The sequence below is a fragment of the Hoplias malabaricus genome, chromosome 1 (assembly GCF_029633855.1).
Source record: "Hoplias malabaricus isolate fHopMal1 chromosome 1, fHopMal1.hap1, whole genome shotgun sequence".
NCBI lineage: Eukaryota > Metazoa > Chordata > Actinopteri > Characiformes > Erythrinidae > Hoplias > Hoplias malabaricus.
Genome location: NC_089800.1, coordinates 66,729,261 through 66,756,104, shown reverse-complemented (window position 1 = coordinate 66,756,104; position 26,844 = coordinate 66,729,261). Strand labels below are relative to the sequence as shown.

The following is a 26,844-nucleotide window of genomic DNA, read 5'->3' as shown; positions in this document are numbered from 1 at the left end:
GTAATCATTTATGTTTCATCTGCCTCAAAGGTGGTGGAGTGGTCATTTTGCACATGTGGTCGTGTTAATAGTTTTATCAGATGCTGAAAGTCTACAAACATTTGGCCCTTGCTGCATGTAAACAAAACCAAAAACTAATGTTAGGGAAATTTTTATATAAATATTATAAAGAAGTAAAGTAAAGCACAAATGGATAAATTGGAGATTGTCAAGTTTGAGACAAAAAATAATACAATACAAATGATGCTTCTTGTTCACAAGGTTAGAAGACAATAGAAATGAAGTGTTACCTGAGAGTCCATGCAGAATTGTTGTTACATCAGACCTGGCCACATGCAGAAAATAAAACAAGTGAGTTATGAAATTTTATGATGCTGTTGCAGAAAAACAGTAAAACCAACAATACACTCATTATTTTTCTAAATAGAAAAGCAAATGTACTGTAATTACATTACATTCTAGAATGCTGCTGTTAAGCAAACTTTGACTAGGGAAATTAATTGTGTGAGGGCCCCCAGAATTCAAGAAAATCTGTATAAGGTTATTAACATTATAGCTCATAGTAATTATGAGAATTATCTTGAGAATTATACTCATAAGTGTAAGTGTTCTTCCAAATATTTCTGTGATGAAGGTGGACTCTTCCTATATATAACATATTATTAGTTTAGTTACTTATTAATTTAATGGTTTAACTTGCCCTGTAGTCTTTAGCATTACTATCTCCAGTATTGCCTTACAGGTTAAATAAACAAGACTTACTATATTATTAATATATATATATATAGGTGAACCAAATCAAAATAAGCTCTCTACATTTATCTCCTCAGCATTTTATACTATATGTTCTACTATGAGCATATTAGGTCTCAATTCTTAGAGAATTTAAGCATAGTTCTAGTACTGCCACCTTCACGTTGTGTTGGAAATATTGTAAAAAGGTGAGCGCACATCAATGCCAACATAATGTCAAATTTACCAGTGGAACAAGTGCATTTTTAGTGAACATTTCCAGAGAGGGAGGCTTGTCAATAACAAAACACCATGGCTTCAAAACACAGGGAAGGAAAAGCTGTGGTAGGCAGGAGTTCATAAACCGAAACCTGTCTGTCATGTTCAACTCCAACCAATCACACACCAGATTTCAATTGTCAACCTCTTTATTTCATGGTGCACATCGTTACCCGACCAAAAGCTACTTAAATGCATATCGTGTAATAGTTATGACCTACAAATTAATAATTAGGCATTTCTTAAGTGGGCGGCACTGTGGCGCAGCAGGTAGTCTCACTGTCAAAGCTGGAGGAATCCCATGCGGACACAGGGAGAGCATACAAAACTCCTCACAGACAGTCTCCCGGAGCAGGACTTGAACCCACAACCTCCAGCTCCCTGGTTCCCTGCTGCACCACCATGCCACCTCGTAAGTTGATTGCCAACTTAAAATTTGTCCATAATTCTGAGTGAATGTGTGTGTGTGTGTGTGTGTGTGTTTGCGTGTTGCCCTGCAAAGGACTGGCCAGAGTGTGTTCCTGCCTTGTGCCCAGTGTTTCCGAATGGACTATGGACACCCCACGACACTGAATCTGATAAGCAATTAGAGACAATGAATGAATGAATGAAATTCTGAAGAGAAATTGAAGGCAGCATGAGATCCTTCTTCTTCAGAGGAAAATTTACTTCTGCTTAGCAGCAGTCAGTAGTGCTCATTTATTTTATTATCAGTTTTAAAACAGCAAATAAGATAATCCTCTGAGGTGACTGTAAGTTAAGGGCGTGTTCAACAAAGGATGAGTTGTGTCTAGCGAGATAACTTGGACCCACATTTGATGATTGTCCAACAGAAATGTTCCTCAACTCCTTCTAATCGTGCAGGCCTAATCTTGCTTTGCAGAATTCCGTCTTGAGCAGAATAAACACAGGTCATGTGAAATGATGATTACAAGTGGTGATCTCATTACTGTCTAAATACAGCGACTCAATAACCTTTCTATGAAGCGGAGGCAGCTGCCCATGTAGGCAGTGGCTAACGAGGCAGCTCTGTAGGATGTTTCTTCTCACTTAGCTGAATATAGAGTTTAATTAGACAAGTCCTCGGTATGGCTGCTCATAAACATTTTCCAACATGTTCTCCGTTCTTAAAGATTAGTAAAACTTGCCAATGCCATAGATTTTTTCATATTGCTGATACTACGGCAATTCTAATTTATTTCTTTGAGCAACTTAGAACTGTTGTATTTAGAACTGTAAAAGTATTGCAGCAGTAATGTACCTGTGTGTAGGGGACAATCCAAGAGCAGACACCACAGAAACATCTCCTAGCCTCAAACAGTGGACTGGAATCAGAAAAAACAAATCCCAATAACAGTTAACTGGATTAACTTATTAACAGTTATTTGGGATTAATACATTTACTGAATGGATGAATAACAAAAATACAATAAAATTTTATTGCCTTAGACTCACCTGAGGAAAGTGGTAAGGGTAATTGGGGAAAGGATTCAGGAAAAATTGGCATAGACTTGCTGCTTGTCTCTGAAAAACAACCAAACAATTACGAGTGAGTATATGTTTATTGTGAATGCATATTATATATTTGTATATTGATAGAAAAACAATATAAAAATGTACAACCCCATTTACAAAGAGGTTCAGACATTGTGAATAATGTAAATTAAAAAAAAATGCAATGATGTGCAAATCTTTTTGACGCTATATTTATTTTAAAATGGTACAAAGAAAACATCTGAACTGTTGAAACAGAAGAAAGTTTATAGTTTTATAAAAATCATTTGCTCATTTTGAATTTTATGCCAAAAACACTCTCCAAGAAATTGAGACGGGAGCATGGGCCCCTCCGCTTTTTAACCCGAAGGACGTGGAATCCATGATTTCCAAAAAAAAAAAGTAAAATGTTGATTTGTCAGACCTCAGGGCACTTTGCCACTTTGCCTCAGTTCATCTATAATGAGCTCAGGTCCAGAGAAGGCTACATCATTTCTGGATCCAAATTCCTCAAATCTTGACAAACTGTGTTCACAGACAGTGGTTTTTGGGAAGTGTTTCTGAGCCCATGCACTGATTTCCACTATCTTTTTAATTCAGTGCCATCTGAGGGCCTCAAACCACAGGTGTCAGGCCTTTTTCTCCTGATTCTTACAGTTGAGAAAATTTATCCTTGAATTATTTCACTGTTTGCCCAGTGAACCCCTCCCCATCTTTACTCCTGAAAGCCTTTCTGAAATAATCTCATTAAACTCAATCATGTCACATACCTTAATACCATTTTTTTTAACCAGAGGTAATTTTACTGCAGGCAAATATGTTTCAAAAAACAATAAAATGTCCCAATTTCAGTATGAAATATTGTCTTTGTTTTGTTTTAAATTAACTATAGGATTTCAATTCTTTGCACATTACTGCATTAAAAGTTAAATTGTAGTTAAAGTTAAAACCTTATCTTTTACAGTGTAATTTTTGTTCTGTAGAGAGAATGTATGTCTGAATACCTGAGCATGCAGAGATCAGAATTATTAGGACAAGCAGTTGAGTAGTAGCCTGTGTTTGCTTCATGAAGGCGCTGAGATGAGAGCGTTTTCGGCGTTGCTTTTTCAGGGCACCACTCCTAAGTCTCTATGACACGACCTGAACAAATCCTTGGTACAATTCTTGGTACAAGCTCAGCAACTTGACTACTCTCATCCATGCCATTGTTCCAGTATAAATACTGTAACACTCAGACCCACCCCCTTCAGTGTGTATGTGTGTGCGTGAGTGTGTGAGTGTGTGTGTGTGTGTGTGTGTGTATTTATGTCTTCTGGAGAAACCTTAAATGGCTTGTTAACAAAAATATAATGATGGCAACTGAGCAACTTTATGGCTTCGTCTTGTATGCTCACATACTGTGCCAAGGCAAGAAATAATATTATAAAAGAAGACGGTGAGCTTTGTATTTAAATGTTATTGTTGTCCGTATATACAACAAGATTATTGAAATTGTTTGTACTAATGACATAACCGGTCATAAATATTTACAGTAATCCACTTTTGCTTAAATATTTGCATAAAAATGTTGTGAAATTAAAAATCCAACTATTATCTTTCCAATAACTTATATATATATATGAACATTAACGTAAATTTTGGGCGTCTCGTTCTTCTTTTTCTAAGTGAAAACATTTCAATACGTCTTCTACAGAGAATGCATTTCCACACACTTTAACTCATAATTACTGTTCTTCAACATACAAATGATACAAATTTGTAGCAGTTCTTCCTGAGAGTTTACTGATAGTCCCATCAGTAAACAGAGAGAGATAAGTTGCTGTAGCTTTAAAGGGGGATTACGCAGGTTTTCTGAGATACATTGACGTAGATATATGTTTTGTAGAGTGGTCTGAAGTGAACTTTCGCATTCTCTTTTGGTGATGATAATAACCAGACGTCAGAAACATTTAATGCCTCTTATAAAAACTATCAGCCATTAGATTTTTTTACTAGTATTTTTTACTGAGTAAAAAAAACAATAACCAAGAGCTGTGAGGAGTTGGTGTGTTCTCCCTGTGTCTGCGTGGGTTTCCTCCAGGTGTTCCGGTTTCCTCCCAAAGTCCAAAAACACACGTTGGTAGGTGGATTGGTGACTCCAAAGTGTGAATGTGTGAGTGTGTGTTGCTCTGTGAAGGACTGGCACCCCCAGTTGTGTTCCTGCCTTGCGCCCAATGATTCCAGGTAGGCTCTGGACCCACCGCGACCCTGAACTGGATAAGCACTTACAGATAATGAATGAATGAATAAGTGTTTGGTCTAAAATTATTCTTAATGTAACATTGTAAGTGCAAGAGTAGGTCACATATGAGACTATGCCATATGTAAAATAAAAGTTTTTTATGTAGAAAACCTATATTTGTCCTTGCCCTCATCAGTATAACACCTCAGAAGACATGGGGAGGATGATTAGGACCATTAAAAAAATTATCAAACTTGTAAAAAACATTCATAATGTTCATTTTAAACCACTTGGACTCTCTATGTTTACAGCAGATTAATGGAATCATGCAGAAAGGTGGCAGAAATGACATCATTCACTTTTAAAGACAAAAGAAACATTAGATATTTTCCTGTTATTGAACACATTTATATTTCACAACACCAGTATTATATGGGAGAACAAAATATTTTATTCTTGAATTCTTTTACTCCCCTCTGGTGAGTGAACCAGGGTGAATCACATGGATCATTGCAGTGAAAAAAAAAAAGGTTTATCTGAGCACTTTTTATGTCAGGAGTCTCAGATTAGATACACATCTGACCTTGAAGGCAGATTGGTCCCATTATCATACCAGCACTTAATATAGAGATATAAAAAAGAATAAATGAATGAAAGTTGAATGCAGCATTTAAGTTTGTTTTGCTGTAAAGATGAGTCCAAAACAAGTTCTTATCTCATGCCACTGCGTCCTTCTCCGGGAACAATCAGTCTCCAAACGTCAAAGAAGCTTTATGTCTCTTAGAGTGTCTAAAAATGAGACAGGTGGATGGAAAAAGTATTCTGGCCTGTATGGAACTTTATACTGTGTAGAAGAGGTCTACTTAGGCCTACACACCTGCAGTCCAAACTAGGGCTGGGCATTTAATCAAAGATTAATCTGAATCTGCATTCAGAACTTCTAATCAACATAATATTGGCTATATTGATTATATAAATTCGATTCCAGCTCCGGGTGACTGTCTGTGAGGAGTTGGTGTGTTCTCCCCGTGTCCGCGTGGGTTTCCTCCGGGTGCTCCGGTTTCCTCCCACTGTCCAAAAACACACGTTGCAGGTGGATTGGCGACTCGAAAGTGTCCGTAGGTGTGAGTGAATGTGTGTCCATCCATCCATCCATTATCTGTAACCGCTTATCCAATTTAGGGTCGCGGGGGGTCCAGAGCCTACCTGGAATCATTGGGCGCAAGGCGGGAACACACCCTGGAGGGGAGGCCAGTCCTTCACAGGTAACACATTCACACACACATCTACGAGTCGCCAATCCACCTGCAACGTGTGTTTTTGGACTGTGGGAGGAAACCGGAGCAAACCCACGCGGACACGGGGAGAACACACCAACTCCTCACAGACAGTCACCCGGAGCGGGAATCGAACCCACAACCTCCAGGCCCCTGGAGCTGTGTGACTGCGACACTACCTGCTGCGCCACCGTGCCGCCCTCAATCGTATATCAATTAATCGTGATATTGATTTGCGCTCACATCGCCCAGCACTAGTCCAAACCTGTTCCTTCAATCTTCATATCTGCCCAGCAGGAATCCTCCAAACACAGCAAAATGTCCTGATAACAGACTTCATCAGAATATCTTAGCCCATTGTAAAGCAGATACTGTCATACACAGTCATCTCCAAGGTCTGAACAAAGTATCCTTGTGACATGGACAAACAACACTGATGTCATGTCCAATCCTCTTTAGAGCAAGACACCATAGAGAGGAAACACTTCTAAAAGGTTAATGAGGAGAAACGCTGAGGTGACCCAGGCTCAGTTGGTGTTGGGGGGCACATCCTTATTGGAGTGATACCAAAATAAAATAGAGGGTATTTTGTTAAAATCATCTGTGCCTGCAGTACTGATAAGATTAATGAGATGATAAAATGATAAAAGATTTGATGATAAGAGTTGATTAAGTGGGGAAATGACTCTCCAATCACTTCCTTTCTTTCAAATACAGCCACAAGATAAAAAACACTGACAGGTGAGGTCTCTTACATTATAGTTTTACACATGGCACCTGTCACAGTGAGATTTTTTAAGCAGCAAGTGAACAGTCAGTTTAAATCGATGGCATAAGGCTCCTAGCCACTTTGACAAGCGGACACACAGTGCATCAAGGCTTGCTCTGTATGGGGCTTCATGGTCATGCCCACCCCTTGGCTTCCTGGCACATCAGTGAGCCTTAAGCACTGACTTTTAAACACTGTGTCTGGTCTATGAGACAGACCTATCCTGCTGGTCCACCTTGTAGATGTAAAGTCAGAGACATTAGCTTATCTGCTGCTGCAAATTTTGTGTTGGTCCTCATCTAGTCCTTCATCAGTTGACACAGGATACAGCTGGCTGGGTATAAACTTCAGCAGCACTGCTGTGTCTGATCCATTTGTAACAGTACAATACACATTAACACAACGCCACCACACTGTCAGAAAAACTCTGTGGTGGTACCTTTTGCTGTCTCTGTGGTGTCACATACCCAAATATCCAATACCTTTCATTAAAGAATAATATTGTAGCTTATTCTATAATAATTGTAAAATTTAAACTTGTGTTGATTCCATACACCTCGTTTCCTCTCCAGGATTCTCTTAAGTTGTTGTATTTTACACATTTCTGTGATGAAAACTGACAAATAAACATTTCTCCTTCTGGAGAAAAGAGTATAACATACATTTAGGGGGTGGGGGAGATTGACTTTAAAACAATTGTTGTACCTTTAAAGATACATTTACACTGTTTGTACCTTTGGTAACAATGATGTATGTCTACCATATCTTTATTCTGAGAGTGCACCGCAGTGTCAATGAAGCGCTGAGGTTGATCCACCAGACAAATCACACCTGCCTTGTGGTGGTCCTGTGGGGGTCCTGACCATTAAAGAACAGGGTAAACAAACAAAGTGTACATAGCAACTATTGTCTGTAACTGCAACAGACATTTTAGAGGAAAGCTTCTTTATAGCTAATGTAAAGCAATAAATCCTGTGGCTGATATCAGGCAAATTCACCCACAGAAATTAAACCATAATCTGAATCTACACTCTCAGAAAAAAGGTATGGTAGAGGTACATTATTGATCACTAAAGGTACAAACTGTGTAAATGGACCTTTAAAGGTACAACAATTGTTTAAAAGTCCAGTTTTGTTCCTTAAAGGTACGTTACATTCTCTTCTCCAGAAGGAGAGCTACATGTTTGTAATCTTTCATTATGGAACTGTGTCATAGAAAAAACATAATAAAAGTCCTGGAGATGAAATGGGGCGTATGAAATCAAAACAATTTTAAATTCTACAATTATAATAAAATAAGGTACAATTATGTTCCCTAATTAAAGGTACAAATATGTACGCTCGAGGGTACCACCACAGATACAGCAAAAGGTACCTACGGAGCCCCTAAGGTGACATTGTGGGTTATTTAGCAAGTCATGGCTACTATATAGTATTTTGAGGCCACAAAATAATATATTGGGGCCACAAGATAGTATTTTGAGGCCACGAAATAATATATTGGGGCCACAAGGTAGTATTTTGAGGCCACTAAATAATATATTGAGACCACAAAATAATACATTGAGGCTACAAGATAGTATTTTGAGGCCACGAAATAGTATTTTGAGGCCAGAAGATAGTAGTTTGAGGTCACAAAATAATATTTTGAAGCTTGGACCAAGGGACCCTCATTTGCAACGCACACATGTTTGATTGGCATAGCAGCTGAACAACCACAAACTAAGCTTTGAGATTAAGTCTAACACCGGATAACAGTTGGTTAACGTTAATGCACATTGCCTTGAGGTTCATGGACGACAAGGAAAAGCAGTGCGAATTAGAGAACTTTCTCCAGGAGAAGTATACGGCGGAGAATCAAATAGCAAAAATGGTGGAACACAATGTAGGTTTTTACAAGTATTCTCAGGGTGTGCAGTCATTTCATGGCCTCAATTTACTATTTTGTGGCCTCAATATATTATTTTGTGGCCTCAAACTACTATATAGTGGCTAAATAAACCCACCATGACACATTAGAGGCTTCGTAGGTACCACCACAGTGACAAAATTTCTGAGAGTGTAAAGTTCGCCACAGCTCCAGTGCATCTGTGTGAAAGAAACATTAAACTACAATTAAAAAGAAAAAGTTCAAAAGGTTTCTGACTAAATTGTTCTTTAGTTCCATCTGGTGGAGACTATGCGCGAAACCACAAACTTGCACCTTTCCTTTAAGGGGGAATAGATTGGACCTTTACTTTAGAGTACTCCAATTTCTTCTAGCAAACTAAGTCTGTATTAATTATCAGAGCTAATGAATAATGAAACTTGTGTAAATGTAAAAGTTCTAAAGGGCTTTTAAAAAACTAATAAACCTAAAAATACAAAAGCAAATATGGAGATATTATTATAGCTGAACGTGACATTAATTCCCTCTTCTCAAAAAATATGCCAACCTATATCAGGCTACGTGTTCATAAACAGATTAATAAAACATGAACATTTTCCCATACACGTTTTTTTGCATAAGAGAATAATTTTTGGCCGTATGTCATCTAACAATATACATTCTGCTGAATTCATAAAGTGTGTGAATGATATTCAGTACATGGGAACATATATTTAATATATGAGAATTAGTAATTCGGGTGTGGGAAAAAGATATTTAATGTATTAGAAGAACATATAAAGTGCGAAAGACATAATTAAGGGAACAATTGTCAAGGCATGGAAACTAGCCTAGATATTGAATATGTAGGAGCTGCAGGAAAGACGTTGTTAAATATTTTATTACCACACATCAAATATCTCACACCCATGCCTTAATAAGTTGTTCCCATGCTTTACAAATTGCAAAATACTATACCTTACTAAGTGGGTCTGTGTAATTATGTCGTTTGCACCGCTTAATTTTATGAAGGAATATCACCCGCAGGACTCTGTAAATATTACTATTACATGTTCATTTTTAGTTTACTACAAATTATTTAATTGACGTAGGTTCGACAACTTCACCAGACCTGATTCCTGAGCTGACAGTTGATAGTGATAGATTTAGTCAAGTGAGTTTCTAGAATCAAGAGGAGTATGACATATAAATTATGGGAACAAAGACCCACGGTAAAATGTATAAAGTGTGCGTTCGACAAGAGATTGTTTTGTAAATCCTGGGACTCGTGGCCAATAACTACGTGTGCGCATATTGTTCATTTCAACTTCATTTCTTCACTGACATAAGACAGCCAGTAGATGGTGCACTACCTTCAGCCACTTTATCCAAAGAGAGGCAGGTGTGTGTGTGTGCGTGTGTGTGTGTGTGTGTGTGTGTGTGTGTGTGTGTGTGTGTGTGTGTGCACGCGCTTAGTCTTCCACCGCTCCTCGGCGCTGCGGATCAGCTCGCCTGTCCGACTCAAGCGATGGCGGGCGGCCGCCGGGGGCTGGTGGCCCCGCAGAACACCTTCCTGGAGAACATCGTGCGGAGGTCCAACGGTAAGACAAGCGACCGTTATACGGTCTTAAAGCATCCCCCACACGGGGTCTGGCTAACTTTTTTAAGGTGGAAAACCGAGGAGACAGAAAGAAGGGGAGTTATATCAATCTGCATCTGGGGCATCACCTTAGGCTTTGTGTGAGAAGTTTGAACTGTATAATGTTAAATGTGTTTTATTATTACTATTATTATTAAGGATTAACCAGGCAGTTTTAATGAAATACCATAGTCCTGTATTAGTCTAACGTACATAAGTAACTCTGCCTTCTTCTGTTCTGTGGTTGGCTGAAAACATGCATGTATAATATGTCCATGTCGCAATATATCGAGAAATACCTCAAAAAGACTAATTAAATTCGAAGAAACAAGTGCATCTTAAAAATTCAGTTTCTAAAGGTTTACACTGAATACGATATAAGAACAAGACTACGTCGTTTTAAGAAGCTTTTAACATCGTCTTAAACGTTTTTATACTTAACATACTTGAGCACATACGACGCTTTTTAATAATGCAGTTGGCGTCCTCTCTTTCAGTTCAGGGATTTGTTTTTCTCCTCTCTTATAAATTGAGTAAACTGTCTTTTAATTCGACTTTTGAGGGTTCTTCTAGGTCAGAGAGTGTTAGGTGTAAAACCTTAAGTCTCTTCTTAATCTGAAGCTACACAGTAAATTCAGCAGTGTTAAATTAGCACTATTAGTGTAATAATGTAACACTCTCAGTGTTAACACTAATAGTGTTGATTTAACACTTCTGAATTTACTGTGTACAATCCCAAGCTATAAAAGCTGTATTTAGCAGAAACATTTGTAATGTATGAAAATGGCTCGAAATTTTGCATGACGTTTAGACCTCATTTTGAAACATTTCTATCATTTGTAACAATGTATCTGCAATGTTAAAAGTATACATCCAGCATATTTATATTAAAAACGTAACAGTTTGCTTTCCATTCATTTTAGATTGTACTAGATTCATACTTTATGGCTGGGACGATTTTTATATCAAGGTTTTCAGCAGTTAGCCTAGCTTTCTTACAGCAATTAAACACCGGTGGTTTGATTGAGTTAATTAACGGATAAAATGCCAAATATAGTTTCCCGCGCATTTTAGAGAAAAGCTTAGACGTCTAGCTATCAGGTTAAACACATTTATCAAACCTGGCGGGGGTTGGATACATTGATAAACCTCCTCATCACGTGTGTCGACATTTTACATGTTTGTAGGTTTTAAGTCTTGAGCTACTGCTATATTTTGAGGTCTAGCTAGCCAGAAAAAAAATTTAGTTTTTAAAATGTTTCTGTGTTTACTAGTCTAAAAATTCCATATAATGTTCATTCATTCATAATTGCATCAACAATTATTCAGAAAAAAATGTTTTAATTTACAGTGTGGGTTTGTTATGATCATGTGGTACAGTGCAAGGCAGTTGTGTCTTGGGCTACTGGATAGGGTAGGATAGATGATCCTCATGGTACTGCACAGTATGAGGTATGTGTTATGGGGTACTGTTCAGCGCATATAGCTATGTCAAAGGCTACTGTACATTGAAAGGGAGCTATGTCTTGGGGCACTGCACAGTATTTATTCGGTATTGTTCAGATGTAGCTGTGTCTGTGGGTACTGTTCATTATAAGGTAAATATGTCTTGGGGTTCTGTACCGTGTTAAGGTAGCTGGGGTCTTGGGGTATACGCTCAGAAAAACTGTCACTCTGGTGGTATCTTTTGCTGTCCCCTTGGTGGTACCCTCAAGGGTATATTCAGTACCTTTACTTAGGGAACATAGTTGCACCCCATTTCATCTCCAGGACTTATGTTCATTGATTTTAGTTCTATACATATATTCAGCTCTCCTTAAGCAGAAGCCAAGGCAAGGCAAGTTTATTTATAAAGTACCTTTCATGCAAAAGCAGTTACAGAAGGAACTGTAATGTAACTTCAGGGAACACAACTGGACTTTTTTAAACCACTGTTGTACCTTTTAAAGGTACATTTTTCACCTTTAGTGAAAATAATGTACCTACACAGTACTTTTTTTCTGAGATTGTATGGCTCAGGTTACTGAACAGCATGAGGTACCTGCATGATTGGTATTATTCAGTTTGAGGTAGCTGTGTCTTGTGGTACTGTACCTTGTGAGGCATCTGATTTTTTGTGTTCTGTACATTGTGAAGTAGCTATGTTGTGGGATACTGTACATTGTGAGGAATCTGTCTTGAAGTACTGTTCAGTGAGAGGTAGTTATGTTGTGGCATACTGTGCAGTGTGAGGTAGCTTCTTTTTTGGGTTTTCTACACTGAGGTAGCTGTCTTGGGGTACTGTACAGTGTGAGGTAGCTGTCTATGTCCAACATTACTGCTGCCTTTACTTGAATCAAACCCATACATTATTTCCATATAAATAAAATAACTTACCTCAACGAAATTACTTCCAAAATGAGATTTAAAAACAATATATTGTATTATTATGTTTCTCGAACTAAATTTCAGTGAATACATTTTAAAATATTGAGTGTTGCAAGTGATAAAAAAAAACTCTTGTCATACAGTGTTAAATTATTATTAAACACATTAAAAAAAAAAAAAAAAGACTCCTCCATATGTAGGGGAGAACGGGACTGTGACTCTCCCTTACTCCCCAGTGTTGATCAATTTAGCCTTTGTTTCTGTTACAGTGATGCGTGATTGTACTTGCATTATTTGATAATAATAATAATAATAATAATAATAAAATCAGAAATCATATTAACTCAGAAATGGCAATGATAACTAGTAGTGAAGTTTTAAAAAGGTGATATAGATCATTTCATCATTATTATTAAATTAAATAGCCAAATAGCGTGTAGTGGAAAGGGTCTGTTTCACAAAGTGTTTGATGTTGTAACCTTTTTTCTGTTTTTCAGTTTGGACATTATCACATAGACAGACAGGTACAGCCCACATGGAGAACTCCCTCTCTTTCTCTCTCGTTCTCTCTCTTTTTGCCTCCCTCACGCTTTCCCCACCGTTACATTAACTAACCAGATGTTCTATACCAATTTCTGTTAATTTACAAACAGGACAGTGTCAGAGTCCTGCTCATTAGCTCCCTTCTCTAATGACCTTCTTCTAGACCATAAATGATTAACTTATACAGAGGTAACAACTTCTTCAAAAGTTGACCGTGAAACCCACAATGGAGCAGAGATTAGATCAGCACTAGTCTTCTTAAGAGAGATGTCTGAATCTCAGAAACATTGTAAAATAACAAATGTTGGCATGGAACGTTTTCTCTTTTATTTACTTTTTTTTCTCCATAGTGGTGATAGTGTTGTTGGTGGTGTCGAAAGTGCTGTGTGTGTTGTAGGTAGTTGTAGTTTAGAAGAGGCATGTAGTGTGTTTGAGAACCATTACAAAACCTTTTTTTTTCCAGCCATCAACGAAACCATTTACATGTTACATACATGTAATTTTACCCATAAAATTAAGTATATTATTTACAAACAGAAGAGTTCTCCATCAGTTTTGCTATTCATTATTGCCCTTGAAATGAAGATCTTTCATATATCGAAACTTAAAATCTTAAAAAAAGAAAATAGATTTTTATTTCAGTGGGTTATGTTTTCTTAAAAGTACAGATATAGTTTAAATGTGCCTTAGATAATCTTACAATAAATAATACATTTCTATATTATAGAAATATATACTGTATATTTAGAATTTGTTGACACCCTTTCTAATGAAGGATTTCCACTAGTTCAATATCCATTGCACACTCATATAGCTTGTAAAATCTCTGTAGAAAGCATTGCCAATAAAATGGGATTCTCTAGAACATCAAAATGGATTATTGGATGGCTTTCCTCTCAGGGACTTGATAGCCGTCTTGCCAGTGATTGGGTATAGTGACCTAAGGCTTGTGTGTAGCTGCTCCAGAGCATCCCGTTCTTTTGGTACTGGATTTATGTGGAGAATATCCAAGGTAAAAGTAGCTGAATTCACAAACTGAAGAATTATCTTGATACATTTGGACATAAAGTGTATTCAACTGTACCATTTCACTCTGTTGACACTATTGATTAATTGCTCTTGTTCAGATGGTAGGCAGATCTGACCATAGCACTTTTTAGTGCGAATCAGGTTTTGTTAATGTTTACTAATCACTTTTGTGGGAAGACCTCGTTCTCCTTGGTGTCAGAAAAATCCTGACTGTACTTTATAACTTGTATTCGACTGGATGAAGTATAACATTACAGCGAGCTTGCAGTAGCTTTAAAAAAGCTGTAGAGAACTGCAGGCACAATCAGCAGCCATAAATACCACTATTGTCAGCTATGTCTGATCATTTAGTGATGTAGTGTTAAGTGATAGCATAATTTAAGGGAGGTCAATGGGAGAATTATAGCGCTGAACAAAGCTTTGCTCAACAAAGCTAGAGTGCCAGAGCACCAACCCCCATGACAATTGTTTTGTATATTTATATATACTTACTGCAACAACTGCTTACTGCAACAAACAAACTTTACATAGCTCCCTTACAAGGGCCGTTGGCAAAAAGGAGCATGTGAACAAGAAACAACTTAGGCTTGTTTTGTAACAAGATGTAGGGGCACAACATGCTCTAAGACCCCCTTTATCAGGATGGTGAACCCCACACAACACCACATATTCCTACACACCAAGCCCAAACACACATATAGTACACAAATCCTCCAAAAACAGCAACTTTAAACCACTAAAATAACCCACTAAACATCAGAAAAAGTGGCCACCAAGCATGCTGGGAGTCCCCTGTGAGCCCCTAATCTCCTCCCATCTTCTGTATGCATGTATATACCATCCTGCAAAAAGGGGTCTTAAAGCATGTTGTGGCCCTACATTGTGCTACAAAACAAGCTTAAGTTGTTGCTTGTTCACATGCTCCTTTTTGCCAATGGCCCTTGTAAGGGAGCTATGTAAAGTTTGCTTGTTACAGTAATGGTTCAGTCTCATGTTTCCGCCTCCAGTGACATCAAAATTTTATTTCAGAATTCATAATACTAAATTTCACTATGCAACTGAAGTAGCATGTGCAAAGATATCCTGGATTTTAAACTAAATAACTGTCATACAGTGGCTCCGAAAAGTATTTGGACACCAGTCTCACTGCAAACAAAATGTCAAAACATTTTAAGACAGTGTTTTTCTTTCATAAGGTGGCTGATTTGTTTCATTATTGTGTTTTGAATTTCTTTGCAGACCACTGCAGGTTTGTGTTTAAAATGTCTTTCTGTTCTTTATGATCTCATCAATGGACTCAAGTTCAGTCTGACAATTGTGAGAAAAATAGCACCAGACCTTAGGGCTTTGCAGTATGGTTGGAGTTTTTCTCTAGGCTGTCTCCACAAGAAGAGTATCAACTATTCTAAAAATGTTTGAGAACAAATGTCATTTTATGAAGGGACCTGAAGAACTTCCTGAACTATGAAGCTATATACGTTTATGGCCACAGTATTCTTTTTCGGATTTGAAATCGAGGCGTTTCAGCTTGTAGATAACGTTAATGTTTGGAATTGTTGTGAAAGCAACAAGTCAAACCAAGTCCGTTGCAAAGTGAGATTTTCTGTCAAATGGTGTCTGGTTGTCATTTGAGCAGTTTGTGTTTTTCAGCTTGCAGCCTTAACACCAGGATTTTTACAGGCAGATTTGTGATCTATGATGGCAGCCTGGCCTTCAGTTTGAATTTCTGCACATGCTAGTTTAGTCTAAAAGTCAGGAGCATGAAATTAGAGAGCATTTCAAATGCCAGTCACTGCCTAGTTTTGCATCAGTAACACAGTTTTTCTGAAGTATTTTCAGAAGTAAATATGTAAAACAAAGTCCATGGCTGAATACCCTGGAGCAGAAAGCGCGGGTTTTTGTGCGATTCGCGATGTCGTGCGCTTGACATTTCTTAAATGTCGGCTCAGCAGTGTGACATGCTGACGAATTACGCTGTAACTTTGTACTGTTCGAGTGTCCAGGATGACGGATCGGGAATGGGCCAAGATTGCCATTACTTAGCCTCCGGCGCTGGAGAGCGCTCGGCTGGGACAGCTGAGAGGAGGCAGGAATGACAGTTCTGGGAGATTTGGCTCGGATGTTTGTTTCTATTGCGCTGCTCTCCCATGATGTGCTGCTGGATATTCCAGCCATAGGGACCTCTGTGTGCTGTTTCTCTCCAGCTGTCAACTCAGTCCCATAGTTTGAAAGAGAACTAGGCTTCCTTGGTGGATCTTCCTTCCTGTTCAGCTTTTGTAAAGTACAAGGGATAAACATGGCTGGTGTTTTACTGTCTCCGTGACAAAGTGGAAGACTTAGGTCTTTGTTATGAGAGATAAGTTACAATAGTTGCTGTCCAAAAAGTCTTTCTCTAGACAGCTTCAGAGGGCAAAAACCCTCTTTAGTCTAACCCTGGTTAATGAAAAGGGATTTCGTTCTAGTGTTCTCCCCGTGTCCGCGTGGGTTTCCTCCGGGTGCTCCGGTTTCCTCCCACAGTCCAAAAACACACGTTGCAGGTGGATTGGCAACTCGAAAGTGTCCGTAGGTGTGAGTGTGTGAGTGAGTGTGTGTGTGTCTGTGTTGCCCTGTGAAGGACTGGCGTCCCCTCCAGGGTGTATTCCCGCCTTGCGCCCAATGATTCCAGGTAGGCTCTGGACCCCCGCGACCCTAAATTGGATAAGCGGTTACAGATAATGGATGGATGGATGGATGGATTTCGTTCTAAGTCTCTTTTTTTTGAGTGTTTTTAAATTGGTTCATTCATTTTGCAAGTTTCACACAATGTCACATGCATGTCTGTAGTGCACAAAAAATGGAGGTATGTTTATTTTATGACAAGAACTGTAGATACAAAGAGTGCTAATAAACCCAGCCCAAGAATGCAAGAAAGGATTATATGTTAAGGAAGAGGAATTAAACAAGAGAGCGTGGCCTTCATAGCAGTTTAAACCTATAAACTGCATTATGTAATAGGAGAGATGTGTTCTTCAAATTTGATGAGTTTACTGTGTGTGACAGTAGATAAAGGATTAGCTTAACAAGGATTTCCTGCAATGTCTTGGAATTGCTCAAGAATTAGGCTTGTTTTTAGGGATTTATTAATATATGCTATGGGTTTACACAGCACAGCAGTAGATTAGATTAGGTTTTTCTGTGTCAAAGTTACACATACAGGTTCACTGTTTTATATGAACTGAAATATCGAAATAGCTGATTAAATCGACTTACGTTATAGAAAATATAGTCAAAAATGCACAGATGACAAATTTTGGTAATGGATTCAAACCTTCATTTTCCCATTTTCCCATCCCTTTGTTTTTAGTAACGTCTGTGTTTTAGACTTCTTTGTATAAGGCAGAATTACTAAAGGAATAACTGGTAATTAAATACCCTGTCCAATGAAAAACAATTTTTTACCTTGTTAATAACCTGTAGGGTGTTTTTATTTAATTATTTATTTATTTTATGTAATATTGTAGAAGCCATATGATGTGCGTAATAAGCAGTCAACTCCATGGCTGAGCATTTCAGCTTAAAACCTGCAGTTTTCCAAAAACTCAAGCTAGTGAATTCAGACAGGGTTTCTTACCTAATAAACCCAAGAAACCAATCCTGTCAACCTGTAGGTTGTGGCTTTTAAGCTGCAGGTGGGTGGTGGAGGGGTGGATGGAGTATTAACGGAGTATTAACTGCATATTCATAGATCCATGCATACTGAATGAAGGCGAGGTTGTAGAGTTAAATCAAACCCACCTTTAATGCAGAGGTTTAGTCCATATGACTTCTACATCTCATTTCTTCAACCACCATAACAACACACGCTCCTCTTCCTCTCCATAATTCTTCAACAGTAACTGACCTGGAGGTGGTCCTTTGACCTTTAACTATGTGCCTGGTCCTTCTTTCTCTCTCCTTCTTCCCCATTCCTTCTGTTTTGTGTTTTTTTGTTTTTTTCACAGACACTAACTTTGTGCTGGGAAATGCTCAGATTGTGGATTGGCCAATTGTCTACAGCAATGATGGTTTCTGTAAACTCTCTGGATATCACCGTGCTGAGGTCATGCAGAAGAGCAGCACCTGCAGGTAATGGTCACAAGACTCACTGTGATTTTGAAATGCTAAACTAGTACCTGTACACTCATTTTCCACTTTGTTAGCAATGCCAAACCCATTTGTTCCACTTACTAGTCACTTTGTAGGAGAAAGCTATGTTATAGATCCACAATGTAGGTGTAAAGCTCCAGACAGCATCTTATCTGTTGCCAGACAGTTGCACAATTTAACAGCCCCTTTTCTACTCCATTCATCATTGATCAGTTTCTGACTACAGGACGACTGCTATTCACAGTGTAATGTATTGAGTAGTGGAGTGTATCAGACGTAGTGGAGTTTTTACACACATCACTGTCACTCGTAGATTAAGAGTTGATCACCACCCAAATAAATCTGTCTGTGTGGTGAGAAACTGACCGCTAAAAAAAGGCTAGAGAAAACAAACTGTGCTTTAAAAAGAATGAGATACTGTCTGTAACAGGACATACAAGGTAGGGGTGTTCAAATAAATTTCTACCCATCAAGCTTCTGTGTTTGGCTTGATGGCATTAGTGGATATTTGGCTGGCCTTCAATGCAATGCTTTTCTGTGGAGATAATACAAGCTACAATGAAATGCCTGTGCTTGAACCTAACATAGCTAAATTCACTCATTAGGAGTGCCTACAAGAATTTGGTGTATGTTTTTAAAGCTACTGTTCACTTATTTTCATACATGTCTTTTAAAAAAGGTATGTGTTCTGAAAAGTTGCAGAGAGAATAATGCAGACTTTTGTCTTTTGATTTTTTGATTTTTTAAAATGAGTTTTTCCCTCACCTTCCTTCAGTTGGATTTGATGTGGGTGGAACAAATTTTGGCTTACATGCCATTAGGTCTTCCACAGAGCCCGTCACTCACCTTGACAAAGACATTGATTTCCAGCACCTTCAGCCTCTGAAGCCTCATTTGGATTGAGTGGTTTCTCAGGGGGGTGTGGTTGTAATGTTAAATTTCACACATCTCTTCAGCATTGAAACTCATGTGCCCAGACTGCATTGTAATTACAAAATGTAAGTTTCTTGAAACATGTGGAACCCTGGCTCCCCTTCCCACACAACCCCAACATTACTGGTGTCACCTCACCAGCATTCAAGCCTCTAGAAGCAGCCAGCAGGCTCTTACACTGCCCACCAATGATGTTTTTTTTTCCCGCTGGCTAAAATTTTGTTGCCCGCTGCAGAGTTGTCTAAAACCAGGCAAACCAGGCTAGTGCCATTGCTTTCTTATTGATACCATTTTTAGTTATTCTCAGACTTGACCCACTATCAGATAGATGCCATTAAACCTTATAAAACTGCACTATTCATTCACTGGGCAGCACAGTGGCAGAGCAGGTAGTGGCACTGTCACACAGCTCCAGGGTCGTGGGGTTCTGGGTTTGAGCCCTGCTCTGGGTGACTGTCTGTGATATGTCACAGAATATGCCTTTACCCCTGTTATATTCAATACATATACAATAATGTAGTTTAGTGGCACAACAAGTAGGTTCACTATGACACAGCTCCAGGGTCCTGGGGTTGTGGGTCTGTGAGGAGTTTGGTGTGTTCTTCCTGTGTCCACGTGGGTTTCCTCCATGTCCTCTGGTTTCCTCCCCCAGGTCCAAAAGACACACGTTGGTAGGTGGATTGGTGACTCAAAAGTGTCCAAAAAGGTGTGAGTGGACAAGTGGCTGTAAAGCACTACAGAAAACCAAGAAAACATCATTACAAATCCAAAACGACGGATAGCAAAACCAACCTGTTGACCCACTTCCCCCCCGGCTCTGATTGGTAGCTTCCTGACTGGCCGTCACAAATGATCTTTGCTTGTAACTTAGCGGTGACCGAGCGAAGAAATCCCATCTGCTCAGGACAAAACGAACATGACAAATTTGAGCCGAATGTTGTGCTCTGCTGTCCAAACGAAGCCATGGTGATTCTCATGTCAGAAGAATCCCTGGGATTAGTTTGCAGATGACTGACCTGTTAAGACGTTATTTCAACTCATTTCCACACGTACACAGATAACCAGGAGGAAGGAGAGGAAGAGAGAACGGGAAAAAGATTAGAGGAGATGGAAAAACCTTCTTCTATTCATAACCAGTCAAAAACTGAATGTACAAAAGGTTGCCCTAATGTTAAGTATAACCTGTTAAACAAGGCACAGTTCAAGTTCAGTTTGAGGAGACAACAGTCAAAAGTAACTTGATGCAATAAAGAACATTTTGTTTTTAACCTTACTGATATAAATCTTTTCGTTTTTCACCCATCATGCACTTTCATGCAGCATGAAGCAGTATCACATTACTGTAATGAATATTTTACTATAACCTTTTGTTTAGAAAAACCTTCAGTGCTATGGATATAGCTGAAATGCTATGCTGTGTAGGTCCAGGATTCCTGACCATGGATTCTGTAGTGCATGTGCAGTTTGGATACTCGCCACAGGACAGAATAGGATGCTCTGGACCACCTGTGCATAAGCATAAGGTCATCATGCTCAATGCCATTCGTTCAATAGAGGGGTGTAAAATTCCCCAGCATTGGTCTGTGGAGCAGTTATACATTGAAACATAACAGTTATACCCTCTGGAGTGACAGGGTTCCATCCCTTTGTGGTACCTTTGGGACCAGTAGGAGAGTCAGTGCATATCATCCAGTATCTGACTTCACTGTATGGCAGTGTGCTATCACATCCTCAAAGAAATATTCCAATATTTAGTGTAAAGACTTCCCAGAAGAGGCTGTAACTGCAGTGAAGGGGACGGAGTCACTATCAGTTCCCTTCATCTGAGAAAAAAAAACAGCAAGCCAACTTTGGCCTTATAATGTGTACTAGCTTCAAAGCATGCTGTGTATTTTGTTTGTGTGTGAAAGAGAGAGAGAGAATTTAAATTTTTACCTGCCAAATCCACCCTTTTCTGAATCTCACAGAGACTGAACAAATGAAAGTAGTACCCGGAGAAAGAGCAGAAAGGATAGATTTAGTGTGAGGGTTTATACAGACGTGCCCCAGGATCAGAGAACAATAGGCAGCATCAGCTCTTTGATCTCTCTCTGATCCAGTGCTATGCATACTACTGTCACTCATCTTTACCTTATTGTTTGCCTCACATCTTTATTACCTTTCTTAAATGCTTTTATTTTCATAACATTACTGCTTATTTTTTCCTATATTTTAGGTATTATCACATTTAAACTTTCTATATAATTTGATGATAATTCTATAATTTTCTTCAACTCTGTTTCCTCTATGAGCTTCTGTTAATTCCTTTATGCATATTAACCTGCACTATACAGCTTTGGCAACCTCTCATAGAACATAGCACATCTGAATGAGAGAGAGAGAGAGAGAGAGAGAGAGAGAGAGAGAATATATGGCCTGTTCTCTCCAGTGCTGATATGCATCAGGTTTGGCTCTTCCCTAACACACAAGACAAGCTCATTACAGTCACAGGCCTTATGCTGTTCAAACAGAAACTTTATTTTTAGAACCTCAGGAACAGAAGATTCCTCAACCCCCCCCCCATTCTTTCTTTCTTTTTCTCTCTATCTTTCTGTGTCTTTTCTATCACTCACACCTTATCGTATATTTCTGTTTTATATGTAAAACTCTTCTTTCTTATTAAATCAGACATAATTTTCTGATCAATGTACAGTGGAATTTCACTGGGTGTAAACTGATTCAGTTTAACGGATAAATAACCAGGTTTTATGTGCTGAATAACCACGAGGAAAGAGAGAGAAAGAGATTGTGTGTGTGTGATTTGTTTTGAAAACATCAACAGTTTAAATGATCCACAACTTATCTTCTCTTTATCAATGGTGTACAATTAGAATGTTAAATGAATAGTTGAAGTATTATAGAAGTGTGTTGCTGCCTTCTTGGCCACACCTCTGCAATACAAGAGATTTGTAAAGTCAGTGAGTTTTCCTGGTTAAATTAAAGTGGTAAAATACCCTCTAAAGGACCTGGGACAAAACTACTACCTGGACTGAATCTGAGATGTGTGTGTTGTTTGATTTGCATTTTCTGCAAAAAATAAATGCATGCTGTTTCCTTTTCAGCTTTATGTATGGGGAGCTCACGGACAAAGACACAACGGAGAAAGTTCGGCTAACGTTCGAGAACTACGAGATGAACTCATTTGAAATCCTGATGTATAAAAAGAATAGTGAGTACAGAAGCTGCAGCTGTGCCTACACACACACACACACACACACACACACATTCACACACAAACGCCCATCAGGAGCCAGTATTACGAGTAGGAACACAGTGGTCTTAGCACAGGGCTTTATTATGCTAATGCTTTTGCAGAAGCTCATGGATATGCATGAGCCTGTTCAGTCCTAACAGTGTGTTTACTTTTGTAGAGCAACTTTTACAGTGATAATCTGTTGGCTGGTGACAACATGGAGACAATGACCGTTTGGCACAGACATAATGCTTTAACCGCTCTCTGCGTGTGTGCGTGTGTGTGTGTGCGTGCGTGCGTGTGTGTGTGTGTGTGTATGTACCAATATGTGTTCACACACTCACAGTGCAGGGACTTCTCTTTTCTTCCAGCTTGTGCTCCCCCCAGTGTAAATAATGGAATTTTGAGCTGAAGATATGTTTTGAAGTTAGCATACGTTTAGGGTTAGGTTTAGAGTTAGAGCTATGGTTAGTGTTACATTGAGGTCAGTAAGTAGTACTTATGGTTAATATAAGGGTAAAGTCACGAAAAACGAAAATCTAGGTTAAGTAGTTTGTGTGTAAGTATGCTTTAGAAGCTTGATTCAACACTGATAAATTGTTGTAATAGATATATAACGCAACATGATGTGAAATGACTCTAGCTGAACAGGGTTCTCAGACTTTGCTACTAAAGTTCAGATTACACTAAAGCAGATATATAAGTATGAATGTATGTTTTTGTTTTAGGAACGCCGGTGTGGTTCTTTGTGAAAATAGCTCCTATACGGAATGAACAGGAGAAAGTGGTGCTCTTCCTTTGCACATTTAGCGACATTACAGCGTTCAAACAACCAATAGAGGATGACTCTTCCAAAGGTGGGTGTGACCTAAAACATATTGAATGTGTCAGAGTGGTAGATTTACATTAGTACAGATATTTATAGATGCAGTAATAAATATATTTGCCTGTGATAGAGAGAAGCTGTGTTCTTGTGGCTTTGGAAGTGTGTTAATAGTGCTGTGTTTATCTACAGGTTGGGGTAAATTTGCACGCTTGACCCGAGCTCTGACTAGCAGCAGAGGAGTTTTACAGCAGCTCCAGCCGACTGTACACAAAGGAGAAAATGTGCATAAACACTCCAGATTGGCTGAGGTACATGAGTGCATTTGAATCTGTGGGTTTACACACAAAACAATGGTTAAAGATGCACTGAATTAAAATTCTTAGCCCAAATTCACAACAAATTTCAGGGATGTAAATCCAAACAGAAAACCAAAAAAAACTGATAGTAGAACTGTAAAAAAGCTTCATTCTACCTTAACCCTTTAAAGCCTGACACATGAAATAATAACACAATAAAACAGATTTTTTTGAAAATCACACAATATTTGGCCCTTTAACTAAAAATCATAATGTAGTTCATTTTTACATTTTGGATCATATCAGTTTTGAATGCATCCTATTTAGGCATTTACCAATATTTTTATTTCTTTAATTGATCTTTCATTTTGTTTACTGCATCAGTTAAAACTTCTTTAGACGTCTTTACACTTTTTTCTTAATTTGAATTGATTTCAATTAAACAAAGAATAGCAAATGATTGTCTCTATTCTTCAGAACTTTTCACTAAAGCATAACATTGTGCTGATAAGAAACACTGCTCCAGAGGCCAATGACTACTCTATTCTTCTCTCTGACCTTTTTACATTTCATATACTGGTGGTAATAAAAACACCAAAACCACAACCTCGTTTTTGTTGATCTGCACAACCATGTTTCCATATTTAGAGAAACTACGCTTGTTTCTGTTACTGTCTGAACCTTGGCTTGAGGTCATTTAACAGACACCCACACTCATCTGTATCATCATCTTCTTCCTCTGAATCAGTCTCACAAAATCTATGTTGACAAATGAGCCAGCACATTTTGCACACAAAGGCTTTTGGAAATCTACAAATACATATTTGTTTCATAAAAATACTTTGTAAAATTGTCTAAACGTTTTGATGCTATAAAGAACATAATTAATGAGCATTTGATAGGTAGAATACACTACATCTATGAAATGGAACAAAAATGATTAGTTTTAGTACAAGTAGCATACAAATCAAATGATGGTACATGATAACATACAAATCATATATGATTCATAATCACTTCTGTTTAGCATTAGTCTTGAACATTTCTCCTGTGTTTTCATGATGATAGCAACAGATGTGTAATGGTTTGGTAAATGCATGGAAATGCTTCCACTTCATTCACAGTTCAGTAGAGAACTCAGAACACTTGCCCCAAACGGATGTATGTTTGTTTCTGTTTTTCTTTTCATTAGATGATGAAAGAGCCACCTCCAAAGATGAATGGCAAACTGAAAGAGCCATTTTGACCATGCGGGTTTTTTTAAGTAGCCAATCTTGCCTATAACAATGACAATAACAGCCATAACTGTGATATAACACAGATCTCAGTGATAATAGCAAAGGCCCTGCATCATACACGGAACTGTTATGATTCATACAATATGTTCCATCTATGCCTAACACGCTCTGACTCAGCTCTGTGGCTCTTATTCCTAAAAGATATCACGGAGATGAACAGAGCCAACATTATATGGCCTGTGTCTATAGTTCTTGAATTAGGGCCATTTCACACAGAATATAAACATACAAAGAGAAAAGAACTGAAACATTGTCTAACTTTTCCTAAGGGTGGGTTTTCCATTTTAGTCCCCTTCTCTTTGTACAAGTATCAGTGCATCACTAGATCTCACAAAAATCCGCAACCAACGAATACAGAATCAAATACAGAATACAGGTAGAAATCCTGGGACAAATTGAAACCAATGGCATTTTTTTTGCCATTCGCATCTACGCTTTGTCCAAATACATGTAGATACAATTTATAAATGGAGAATTCAGCTGCTTTAAAGCACTCTGACCACTGTCTCTAGTCTGCAGACTATACTACACTCCTCCAAAAGTTATACAGTGTAGTTTCTGCAGTGCTGAGCCCAGAGAAGCAATGACAGAGGCTATGTTCTCCCTTTTACAGGTCAGGGAAAGATCACAATGATTCTGAAGCTGTAATTCTAAGGTAAAAATATTATGTAGTGTTCCATTAATGTTGTATAGGTGAGCTTGAGACCAGAAGGTTGCTGGTTCAATTCTCATGAGCTAACCTAACTCCCAAACTTTTCCCTGGGTGCTGTGGCTGGCAGTCTGCTGCTCTGGTTGAGTGTGTGCTCATTAATGTTTGATTGTGTTCACACTACCATAGAGGGGCCGAAGGCAGAGAATCAGTTTCCTAATGGGAATTAATAAACTCTTTTTCTTCTTTACAAGTCCTACTAGTTCTTCTTTAATTTACAATAGAGCAAACACTGCTGAAAAGTGCAGAAACAGCAAGCTAATATACTTATTAACAGAAGAGTGTGTGAGTTATTATGAGTTTGCTTGGGGTCAGTGTGTTTGCTTCAGTTCAGCAGCAACTTTCAGTTTATCTTTTTTGTGATCCAAGGTTGTTTAGTGAATGTTTAGTCTCCATAAAAAAGTCTAGTGATGTGAGATAGGCAATCATTTAAAAATGATTTTTTAGACTTATAAATGTGTGTAATGTACATGAGGTTTATGTTAATAATTACTGCATATTTACAGACTGACCACTTAATACCTCTGCTAAAGGACCTGAAGTGACATTAACCTGCAACCGTTATTTCAAAACCTCTTTTAATTCATATGACACATGAGAGCAGCATCCTCACATGGTTACTAAAAAAACTGCTGTCATTATGCCCCCTGCAGGTGCTCCAGCTGGGCTCTGACATCCTCCCCCAGTACAAGCAGGAGACCCCCAAGACCCCCCCACACATCATCCTTCACTACTGCGCCTTCAAGACAACCTGGGATTGGGTGATCCTCATCCTCACCTTCTACACCGCCATCATGGTGCCCTACAATGTGTCCTTCAAGACCAAGCAGAACAACGTGACCTGGCTGGTGGTGGACAGCATTGTGGATGTCATCTTCCTGGTGGACATTGTTCTCAATTTTCACACCACGTTCGTGGGGCCGGCCGGAGAGGTCATCTCCGACCCCAAGCTCATCCGCATGAACTATCTGAAGACCTGGTTCGTTATTGACCTGCTGTCCTGTCTTCCCTATGACGTCATCAACGCCTTTGAGAATGTGGATGAGGTCAGTGGAATTGGGAAACTAAAGAGCATTCTTTTAACCACAAAAATGAGTTATTTAATATTTATAATTTTTTTTTCATAAAGTGCAACCCACATGAGATGCTTAAAAATGTATAATTGAAACAGTTTACATTCCATAGAGTGGGCCCACATGGGGGCGGAT

At 38.6% G+C, this 26,844-nt stretch overlaps 2 protein-coding genes across 4 annotated transcripts in view; one reads left to right on the top strand and one right to left on the bottom strand.

Annotated features, from left to right (window-relative positions):
- plb1 (phospholipase B1) overlaps nucleotides 1-5,331 on the bottom strand; it is a 29,084-nt gene extending 23,753 nt beyond the window's left edge. The window contains exons 1-4 of the mRNA XM_066650422.1: nucleotides 5,310-5,331; nucleotides 2,467-2,535; nucleotides 2,273-2,336; nucleotides 291-325 (exon numbers count right to left, since the gene is read on the bottom strand). Of these exons, the coding sequence (XP_066506519.1) occupies nucleotides 291-325; nucleotides 2,273-2,336; nucleotides 2,467-2,535; nucleotides 5,310-5,331 (190 nt within the window). The remainder of the gene's footprint in view (nucleotides 1-290; nucleotides 326-2,272; nucleotides 2,337-2,466; nucleotides 2,536-5,309) is intronic.
- Nucleotides 5,332-10,063: 4,732 nt separating this feature from the next.
- The window catches only part of kcnh1a (potassium voltage-gated channel, subfamily H (eag-related), member 1a), an 88,200-nt gene continuing 71,419 nt past the window's right edge, over nucleotides 10,064-26,844 (top strand). For 2 of the 3 annotated variants that reach the window (XM_066671242.1, XM_066671259.1), the window contains exons 1-7: nucleotides 10,064-10,240; nucleotides 13,143-13,169; nucleotides 18,198-18,321; nucleotides 22,377-22,483; nucleotides 23,236-23,364; nucleotides 23,523-23,641; nucleotides 26,290-26,682. In XM_066671242.1, coding sequence (XP_066527339.1) covers nucleotides 10,168-10,240; nucleotides 13,143-13,169; nucleotides 18,198-18,321; nucleotides 22,377-22,483; nucleotides 23,236-23,364; nucleotides 23,523-23,641; nucleotides 26,290-26,682 — 972 coding nt within the window. In that variant the 5' untranslated portion in view covers nucleotides 10,064-10,167. The remainder of the gene's footprint in view (nucleotides 10,241-13,142; nucleotides 13,170-18,197; nucleotides 18,322-22,376; nucleotides 22,484-23,235; nucleotides 23,365-23,522; nucleotides 23,642-26,289; nucleotides 26,683-26,844) is intronic. The other variant, XM_066671250.1, reaches the window with a different exon arrangement.